General features: G+C 30.9%; 1 protein-coding gene across 1 annotated transcript; it reads left to right on the plus strand.

The window, feature by feature from the left end:
- The first annotated feature begins 3,695 nt into the window (after positions 1 to 3,695).
- On the plus strand, positions 3,696 to 5,795 carry LOC18104212 (adenine/guanine permease AZG1). Its single transcript, XM_006375963.3, has one exon. It carries the CDS (start codon positions 3,878 to 3,880, stop codon positions 5,615 to 5,617), a length of 1,740 nt encoding a protein of 579 aa, XP_006376025.1. The 5' UTR covers positions 3,696 to 3,877; the 3' UTR covers positions 5,618 to 5,795.
- Positions 5,796 to 11,237: the final 5,442 nt, after the last annotated feature.

Consider the following 11,237-nt stretch of genomic DNA (forward strand, 5'->3'; position numbering starts at 1 on the left):
GAAATGGGTTTGAAAATTAATTAGGTCTTCTCACAATCTCACTTCTGCACTGCGTTCGTTCCTCTGCTCATCTCGTTCTAGCCTTTTAAGTGTAAAAGGCCAAAATGACGTCGTTTCGGTCATGAAGATATAAAAAAAATAAACCAGGGTCTCAGCCGGGTTTGCCCGAGGCGGCCGGGCCAATTCCTAGCCTGTTTTTTGCTTAGACCCAGCCCGGCTACAGACCCGGGTCGGCCGGGTCCCGGGCAACCCGTCGGGCCGGGTTTTAAAACACTGTATATAGGTGTGAGTGGAGGTCTTTAGACCCATTTTGAACATAATAAAGGGAAATGAGCTTGAAGACCAATTTATTTTCACCTTCTTCTCGGGTCCAACATCCATATTGTAAAAGTAAGGATTAGGCTGTCTTGTTAGACATAGATTCAAAATCATTATTTTAGGATTAATATTAGTTTAGGCTAAGTCTTAACAAGAGCACAATATATATTTTTATTATTAAAAACAAGCCCAATACAACTTATCTTAGATAAAATATTTAGAGTAATAATTATTTTTCTTATTACAAATTAATTTATTATCCAAAAATATCTAAAAATTAGTTAGGAATTTTAGTTATTACTAGATGATTATCTCGCGCTACGCTGCGGGTCAAGTCAAATTTTTCTTGAACGTAACAAAAATATTCAAATATCGCTAATGGTTTTTTCTTAGCGGGAAAAAAAATAAATCATATAATGGTTTACCCAAAGTAACTCAGATGATTTTACTGGTCCAAAAACAACTCATACAACCCATGAAAACAATATTTGACTAAATAAAATTTTAAGATGATATTAAAATAACAACTTATTGAATTGACCTGGAACAACCCGGGTTAACGTGTTAAATTCATGGCCCGGGTTATGAGACTATAATAATTTTATAGAAAGTAAATCAAAATAAATTATGAAGCCTAATTCTCAGTCAACCCAATATTGAAGGATGAAATTGAAAAACAATCCATGAAAAAATGACCTAAAAAACGACCGAGTTAACATGTCAAACTTGCAACCCGGGTTATAAGATCAAGATAACCCCATGAAAAACAAATATAAACAAATTATAAATTTTAATCCTCAACCAGCCCAATATTGAAGGATTAGATTAAAAAAGAAATCAATTAAAAAAAAGAACATAAAAAACAATCTGAGTCAATCCACCAAACCCATGACCCATAACCTTAAAGAAAAAAAATAAAAAAAATAATATGATTTAACCCAGGTTAACCTATCAAATTTGTAACTTTGGTCTTGAGATTAAGATAGCCCCATAGAGAGAAATTCAAAACAAATTATAAAACTTGATTTTCAATCACCACCGTCGGATCTAATGTGGAACGATAAAATTTGTAAAAATCTTAATAAAAAAATAACATAAAAAACAAGCCAAGTAAACCTGAGTTAATTGTTAAGCAATATTCTCGGGTCATGAGATTTTGATAACCTAATGAAAAACAAACTGAAACAAATCATGAAGCCTAATTTCCAATAAAACACAATATTAATTGATGAAATTGAGAAAAAAAGTCAATTAAAACAAAGAGAGAGAAAATGAGTCAATTGGGTTAACCCGCTAAATCCACGACTCGGGTCATGAGACAGAGACAATCCAATAAAAATCAAGTCTAATAATGAAGGACCTGTGACCCGGGTCATGAGATTGATATAACTTCTTAAAAAGAAAAAAAATGACATGATTTAACCAGAGTTAAAATACCAAAACCCGTCACCTTAATCGTGAGACCAAGATATTATCATAAAAAGCAAATCAAAATAGATTAGGAAGCTCAATTCTTAACCGATCAAAGTTGAATGATAAAATTAAAAAAAAAATCAATTAAATAAAAGACACAAAAAACAACCTGGGTCAACTCGGATTAACCCGTTAAGTACTATTCTTAGGTTATGAGATCAGGATAACCTAATGAAAAGTAAACAAAACAAATCAAGAAGTTTAATTCTCAATTAAATCAATATTAAAAGATGAAATTGAAAAAAAAATTAAGGAAAAAAAAATCTGAGTCAACCAGGATAACCCGTCAAACCTGAGATCAGTGTAATGAAAGTGAGATAACTAAATAAAAAAAATCTAATATTAAAGATTGAAATTAAATAAAAAACATTAATTAAAAATAAAAACAAAAAAAGAAAAAGAAAAAGAAATCAAAGCAAAGCAAAGCACTAATTTATACAGTAAAAACCAGTTCTCTTTGAGGTTATAGTTAATAAAAGTAATTGAGGAATTTTTAGTCATTTTTATTCTCAGTTGGCTGATATATATCTTCACTGCGCGTGTCAACGATCTGACAAAGATTAAATTAAAACAACTACTCGTGCATAACTGGAGCCATATTGCTGGACCTGTCTTGCAAATTAAAAATTAAAAACTAAAAAAAAAAAAAAAAGAGGAGCAAAAGTGAGAGTAGTTAGTGTGGACAGCCCATCCTGTCTGTGAAAGTAGGCGAGGGCATTCAATAAAAAAGAGAGTACATTGTCCACCGAACGAGCCAATGAGCATGCCCGTCTCGTGACTTTGCTACCCCTGGTTGGATCATGATGACCAGTTACGATCGAATTGCTTATAAATAGGAGCCAGAGGCCAGCCCTTGTACATTTAGTTCATTATGGTTCTGGATTTTCTTTTTTAAATGCTATAAATTATCTCAAAAACTACTCTAATAATATCTTTTATGTGAAATAAAAAAAAATAGTTGAAGCGACAATTATATTTATATTCGGCTGGGAAGATCCAATGTTTAATTTCTGTGAGATGTCACCATTTTTTGAAGAAAAAACAATTGGTTGATCTTTTTAGTCACACGTGGTAAAGCCCTTTAATGTTGACCCTTGAAACATGTTAGCGAGGCTAACCCATACCATATATCACAGCTGGATTCAATTCTTTTTTCTTTTTCTTTTTTTTTTAAAAAAAGGGAATCTACTATATCAGATCCTTCAAACGTGGGAGGCTTCTTTTTGCCAGGGCTTTCTAATTTGACCTAAACAGCTATTTTTATTTAGAATTATAATTATAATTATTTTTTAAAATATTTTTTGTATTGAAATAACAGAGTTCAAGTTCATGGTTTTTTCCTTCACAATCTTAATTAAAAATATATTCATAATTATTCAAATTCTTGATTTGGTATTTGATTTTTTGTAACTAATTAAAATCACAATTCAAAATATACTTGATTTTGATTTCTTTTCTGAATAGTATGCTTTAAACACACATGAAAGGTTGAATTCAAACTAAATAATTTAATAAAAGAGAGTCAACTTTAGGCATTAGTATGAAATGTCAAAATCTCTAGTACGTCAATTGCTTGCAAATTCGGACACTACTACCAACAAGTTGCCATCCAATTCAACAGCACCCCCTTTCACACCCTTCCACAAAATATACATCTTGAATATTATTATTTTTTTATTGAAGATTTTCTCTAAAAAAAAATAAATTAAAATCAGCATATTGATTCGCCAGTAAATTGATTAGACGATACTTATTGCTGCAAAATCAATAAAACTAAAACGTGTATATGTAGCAGCATCAGCATGACAAGAGTTTTAAAAAACTGGTCATAAAAAAAATCACAGTTCACACACAAATTAAGGAACAAAAAGCTGCCACCACAAACTCCCCACCTACTTTTGGGCTATATAAAGCTTAAAAAGATCCCAAAGCCCTTAGAATCTATCCTCCTTGTATCCACAAATCACATCTTGCCATCATTTATTATCTCTCTCCAAAAATATCCATCTCTCTGCCTTAACTTCTCTGTGTATATCAGAGAGAGGTTGATTAGCAGAACCAACATAATTCATTGGTGGTGCCATACATGGAGATTGGATCTTCTTCACCTCCACAAAATCAAAAGCCTTTAACAAGGCTGAACAACTATGTTGCCAGAACCCGAGTTGGTAAGAGATTCAAACTTGCTGAGCGTAACTCAACCTTCACAACCGAGTTACGTGCTGGCACCGCCACCTTCCTTACCATGGCATACATCTTGGCAGTCAACGCTTCCATCCTCACCGACAGCGGCGGTACATGCAGCGTTTCTGATTGTATCCCACTATGTTCGGACCCTACAGTATCAGTTTCCAACTGCACCGGGTCAACTGGTCTTCGAGTAATCCAACCCGATGCGTCATGCAAATTCGACCCAGTTAACCCGGGATACTCTTCTTGTTTAGAGAAGATACGTAAGGACCTGATAGTAGCCACTGTCGCATCTTCTCTTATTGGCTGTTTAATCATGGGTGCATTTGCCAATCTCCCATTGGCTCTGGCTCCGGGTATGGGCACTAATGCTTATTTTGCTTACACGGTTGTCGGGTTTCACGGGTCGGGTAATGTCTCATATAAGAGTGCATTAGCTGCCGTGTTTATTGAAGGCGTGATTTTTTTAGGCATTTCAGCAATTGGGTTACGTGCGAAATTGGCTAAATTAGTCCCTAAACCGGTTCGGATCAGCTCCTCTGCTGGTATCGGACTTTTTCTGGCCTTCATCGGGTTACAGAATGGTCAAGGAATCGGTCTAGTTGGGTACAGTTCATCTACTCTAGTAACGCTTGCAGGGTGTCCAAGTTCATCACGGGCGTCGTTAGCTCCTGTTATGACGTTAGCTAACGGGACTGTGAGTTTGATCCCGGGCGGTACCGTTTCCGGCGGTATCTTTTGCCTCCGGGACAGGATGGAGAGCCCTACTCTATGGCTTGGCGTGGTGGGATTCGTTATAATCGCTTATTGCCTAGTGAAAAATGTTAAAGGGGCTATGATTTACGGGATTGTTTTTGTAACGGCCATTTCATGGTTCCGTGACACCAAGGTAACGGTGTTTCCTAACACGGAAGCAGGTGATGCCGCACATGAATATTTCAAGAAAGTTGTTGATGTACATGTTATTGAAAGCACAGCTGGGGCGTTGAGTTTTAAGAGCATTGGCAAAGGTTATTTTTGGGAGGCTCTGATCACTTTCTTATACGTGGATATATTGGATACTACTGGCACCTTGTACTCGATGGCTCGGTTCGCTGGGTTTTCAGATCAAAATGGTGATTTCGAGGGCCAGTACTTCGCCTTCATGTCGGACGCCTCGTCAATTGTCGTCGGGTCATTGCTGGGCACGTCACCGGTGACGGCATTCATCGAATCGTCAACAGGAATTAGGGAGGGCGGGCGGACGGGTCTGACCGCTCTAACCGTGGCAGGGTATTTCTTCTTGGCCTTTTTCTTCACGCCGTTACTGGCATCCATACCAGCATGGGCAGTGGGCCCACCGTTGATATTAGTGGGAGTTCTGATGATGAAATCAGTGGTCGAGGTAGAGTGGAATGATATGAGGCAAGCCATCCCAGCCTTTATGACGTTGATTTTAATGCCTTTGACCTACTCCATTGCATACGGCTTGATCGGAGGGATCGGGACTTACATGGTCTTGCACTTGTGGGACTGGGGCGATGAGTTCTTGGTAAAGCTTGGCGTTATAAACAGGAGCAATGGTGGTGGCGGTGGGGCCAATGGGGTGCATGACCACCAGGATGGAAGCGTGAAATCGCCTGGAATTCATGTCTAGATAGATACAAGATGATGGATAGAATAGAATATGTTGGTTAATTGCTTTTGGCCCCTTTCAGGATCTCGACCTTTTCAATTATTTAGGCAATGAAATTGTGGAAGCACAAGGGTTGACAAGGAAAGTCCTTGTAAATATTTATTATTATCGTGTAGTAAAACTCATTATAATTCTTGTTTCCGTACCTCTTTTTTTTTTTGTTTTTGTTTGTATTTGGCAACAATTTTGCTTGTTTTACCTTTGGAATATACCATCAAGTCTGAAATAAGTTGTGCTTCTGAAGGGCACGTGTAGAGATGCCCAAAACATGGAAATAGCATTTCACTATTAAGACCGGCTCCGATGCTTATGACACCCATTAACCAAGGCGGAAAATCCCACATGACCATGTTTCTTTTCCTATTAATTTATGGTGTTCTTCTATGAATAATTAGCTGTCCTTGTTCCCTCTTAATCATTGAATAATCTTTTCTTCGAGATTGCCAATTTTTTCTCGCGTGATGTAATGGGGGCAGGTTTTTTTTTGAATAAGAAACTAAAAGTTGTTAAAATAAGTATTGATAAATATCTCAATAATTTGATTAGGGAGGAAAAATATATCTCTTTACATGATAAAATAAATAGAATGAAAAAATAATTATTCTTAATAAATCATGTAAAAGTTTTATTATAACAAATAAAACATTATGTATTATTAAAAAACTATCTCAACCCAATAATTTAAACTGTCAGATGAGGTTCCAAGATATGATTTATATTATTCTCTAACACATATCATCAAGGGAAAGCTTTTTGGGCTTGAAACTTGCACATGTCCACATTACCTTGTGATTAATTTATATCAAATAAATGGGAATAATGGGATTTGAATTCGTGACCGCTTCGTTATCAAGGCTCTGATACAATGTCAAATAACCATCTCAACCCAATAACTTAAGTTGTTAGATGAGATTTCAAAATATAATTTATATTATTTTCTAATATATATTTTATTCAATTAATATTCATGAGCATATATATATATATATATATTGCATATTAGTTTCATGTACATTAATTCACAAAATAATTCTTAATGTTATTCTAAAAAATATAATCTTATTTGAAAACTATAGCAAAATTAGATAATATTTGAAAGTCAGGTTCTGAGTTATATTAAAGCAAAACCTAAAAAAATTAAGTATATTTTAGTGTTTTTTGTAATTTCACAAAAAATAGCTTAAGTGTTTCCCTAAGTTTTTCTTCATCAAAGTAGGAGTGTCATGCTACCCTTCTCCATGGATTTAGACTCTTATCTTTTGAAAGTTAATATGATCGATTATGTTATAAATTTGAGCTTAATTATAAATTCCATAATATTAAAGATTATAGAGGTACGTAAAAACAAAATACTAATATATATTTGAGTTGTTGCCTTTTTTAACCCACTATAAAACTTGACTACTTATTTTAAATTTAATAATTTAAATTCAGTAAACATATTTAAGGATGAAAAAAAAAATATAAGAAGATTTCAATCTATTTTCAAAGTATGTAATAGCGATTTGAGCTTTTACTAGTTTTTTAGACTATATTTGTTTCTCAAAATTTACTTGTTGAGAAATCACTTTTCAAACTTTTCTTTATTTGTTTGTTATTAGAAAAATTGATCAATGAAAAATATTTTTCAATCAAAAAAAATTTGACCTGATTTTCAAGAAAGTGTTTTTCTGAAAAATTTGGGCGGAAAACACTTTCCGGAAGTTGTGAAAAATTTAAAAATATCATATTATTTACTAATTATATCAAATTTGGTCCTCAAACTTTTGATTGCTATATATATTTTGTTTTGAATATTTATTTTTCAATTTCATCTCTTAAAATTTAATATTAACTTTGGTCCTTATTTTTATAATTGTTATTTGCTTTTCCCTTATCATTTTTTTATTGAAATTTTTTATATATCAAATTTGGTCCTCATTCTTTTGATTGTTACTTATTTTATTTGAAATAATTTATGAAATGTTAATTATTATTATTTTAATTTCTTCATCTTTCATTTTTTTATTTTTTAGATTTGATCTCTATTATTTTGATTATTATTTATTTTATTTGAGATAATTTATGAAATTATATTTTTTTTCAATTTCATTCTCATTCAACTTTTTAATTTGTATGATTTATTCTTCATTATTTTAATAAACTTGAGAAAAATAAAATATTAATAAGTTATTTTTCAGCTCATTTTTCATGACATAACCAAATACTGGAAAATGTTTTCCAACTTATTTTTCATTACACTACCAAACATCAGAAAATAATTCACTTTCCCGAAATTCACTTTTCAAAAAAAAACTATTTTCCAGCAAAAAAACGAGAACTTAAGTTAACTCAATTTTTCATTAATTTGTACTTTTAAGAGGCGACACAGGGAAGATTCATATTGGTTCCAAATAAAAAAAAAATTGATTTGAACTTCAAAAAAATATATTAAAGAATCCAATAAAATTTAAATAATTGCTAAAACAAATTTCTAACTTTTTATTTATAGGAATTATTTTTATATTTTTCTTATTTGCATTAGAAATTTCTTAAACTCATTTTTAGAAAGAACTGTTTTTTTATTAAAAAAATTATTACAACTTTTTTTTGTTATTTTCTTATTAATTTATGCTGGATTTTTTAAAAACATTTTAGATAATATTTATTTGTCTCCCATATATATATATATATATTAATTTTTTTACTTAATTTTCCCTAATGTTTTTCTATGAATTTTGAAACTAAAATAAAAACTCAGCTAGAAATTAAAAAACAAAATACTACAAAATAACTACAATCCAACATAATTTATCACCTTGTTTTAAAATAAATTTATAATGTAAATAAAAATACTGACACATGATTTCTAGAAAAAAACAATGTCATTGCTAATTACCAAAAAAACATACAGAGGGGGGGGGGGGGTTTGTCTTTTATGAGATTGATAGAGATTCAAAAGACTTGGTGATTTTCTTTGCATATATTCCACATCATGATAACATATGAAGGAAAAAGAAAAACATAATGAACCTAATTAGCTTAAAATAAACAAATTAAGAATTTCGGATTGCAGAATATTTTCTCAATGTATTTCTACGTACGTAAGGAATAAAAATTCAAGGAGAATCAAATCCTTTCATAATCAAAAGAAGAAGAAACGACCAAATATTAGGTTGTAGGGGTTGTCTTGTTCACACCCATATTCTTCCCTTAATTTCCAAAGTGATATCGTTTTGTAAGAATTTTTATACTTTTTTTTTGTTAATGATTCTAACATAAACCATTGATTGAGAAATTAAAATAATTTTATAGCAAAACTAATATAAATTTTTAATCAATCTATCATTATATCTTTAATTGAGTTTAATTGAAAAAACTTTATCCTTAAATCTATTTTTAATTTCTATCTCATCGTTCTAGAAAGATTTTCAGGGTAAACCACATGAATTGGTCAAGGTTACACATGAAAGCCCTTCCATTTGTCTACCTTGTAAGGTCATTATGAGAATAAATGATAGTCATGTGTAAATCACGTGATTAATTTCGATGGTTTGACTTGAAAATCTTATAAAAATGATAGATTAAGAATTTAATGAATATTGAAGGACAAAATTATTAGGTTTTTAAAATATATAAACATAGCGGAAACAATAATTTTAATTTTTTTTGGAGTCCCAAGAATTTTTTTAGACAATCTAGGATAATTTAAGATTCGAGCGAGAATTACCTAAAAATCAATTTTTTTTCAGGCTTGATAAACTCTTTAAGGCTGGGTAGTTATAAACTATAAGTCGTTCAATTATCTAGTTTCTAATAGTAATTTACATGAATCACTAGTTATAAATTTTTCAAAATCCTTTTAAGAGAGAGAGATTGTTAGGCCTTGAGTGCAATTTTTTTTTTTAAAAAAAATGCATCTAATTACATCAAATCTTTTATTATCAGGTCATAAGAAAAATATGAGGCATAACATTTTATTTAGAGGAAAAACCTGATAACCCTATAAACTTTAAAATATCACTTTGCTCCTTAAAAAATATTACATATATTATTTCAGAATAATTTTAAAAAATTATTCAATCAAGTTCTTACTTGGTCTTTCTAGGTTTAGAATTGTAATCCCTTGCATAAATTATATTATAGTTCTTGATTTATAAAATTTATTTACAATCAAGTCACACTTGATTAATCATCTCAGTTTAATTTCTTATCAATTGATCTTAATATGTGTAACCCATTAGGTTCCCTAATATGTTGGCACAAATATAAATAACAATCTTAAATAAAATATGATTGAATAATTTAATTTATTATGAATTTAATAATTAATTAATTTATATTTGAAGATCAAGTTCATCGTCTAACAATGTGATATGATCTTTCAAATATTAGAAAAAACATAGTTTGACCTAATCTTTCCGTGACTAGTTTCATAATATAATTATTATCATTTCATTAAGAATATTCTATTTTAGACAATGGAGCATGGATGTGTCTACTTTGTCAAATAATCTTTGTTTTTAACATCATAGTCATTGATTATATGAATAAAATCTAAAACACTTTTCATATTTGTTTCCATTAATGCTATTCGAGATTTCACAATCAATACTATTTGAGAACAAATGGAACATTTTCTCTAATTCATGTAAGGTGGAGATTTCTCTTTTGATTGTCCAGATACCTTCATATAGTTCATACAATACACAATATCTATCCATTTGTTACCCTTGATTAAGATTAAGAAAATGTGTAGTGAGAATCAAAGCTTAGCATTTTCCATAAATATAAGTTATCTCTCCATATGAAATCCTCATACAAGTCAATTTAGTATACATGTCATTTTACAAGCATCTAAAGTAGTTTCAAGTATTTTTCATACCCCAACTTATGAGAATAACTGTTTTTTTTCATAAAAAAAAATATAACATCGATCTCAATTGCTCTAATTAATGTCCATCCTTAATAGAACATTGACAAGGAAAATTTAGGAGGAACAATGTCTTGATGCAATATGAATTCTCATAATTATAACCACTTTATAATTTACTTTGCAAAATATTTTTGTCCAAAAAACTTTAAGTTCACTCTAGATTCTATAATCAAGCATAAATGAATATTAAAGACAAAAAATGAATTTATTAATAATAAAAATATTTTTACGTGAATAAAGTCAATACCTTATATAACCAATCGATTGACTACAAAATATATGCACTAATAATCTCTCACTTGCACTAAAGCATATCGCTCATGTATCTAATGTCATATCGCTCCATATAAAGACCATGCTTATGTTAGGATAGTGCCTTAGTGATAAGATATACAAGATTCTTTTCAATATGTATTTATTTTATCTTTACATCTTTTTTTTCTATGACTTTTGTTGTTACTCACTTTTGACCCCACAAAAAATCAAGAAAAGAAAAAAGAAAAAAATAGAAAAAGAAAATCCAAAATACAAGAGGACATACATGAAGAAAACCTAGAAGATTGCCCAAGATTGGTGGTGGAGGACCAAGATGACAAGTGGAAAAGTTGAAAGACTAAAATATATAAGATTAACAACCTAATTCTTGCTGACAAAAGGCCCCACTAG

Source organism: Populus trichocarpa, chromosome 13 (assembly GCF_000002775.5).
Source record: "Populus trichocarpa isolate Nisqually-1 chromosome 13, P.trichocarpa_v4.1, whole genome shotgun sequence".
Taxonomy (NCBI): domain Eukaryota; kingdom Viridiplantae; phylum Streptophyta; class Magnoliopsida; order Malpighiales; family Salicaceae; genus Populus; species Populus trichocarpa.

Excerpts from the sequence above, each read along its gene's own strand:
- LOC18104212 (XM_006375963.3), top strand. The coding sequence starts at position 3,878 with ATGGAGATTGGATCTTCTTCACCTCCACAAAATCAAAAGCCTTTAACA.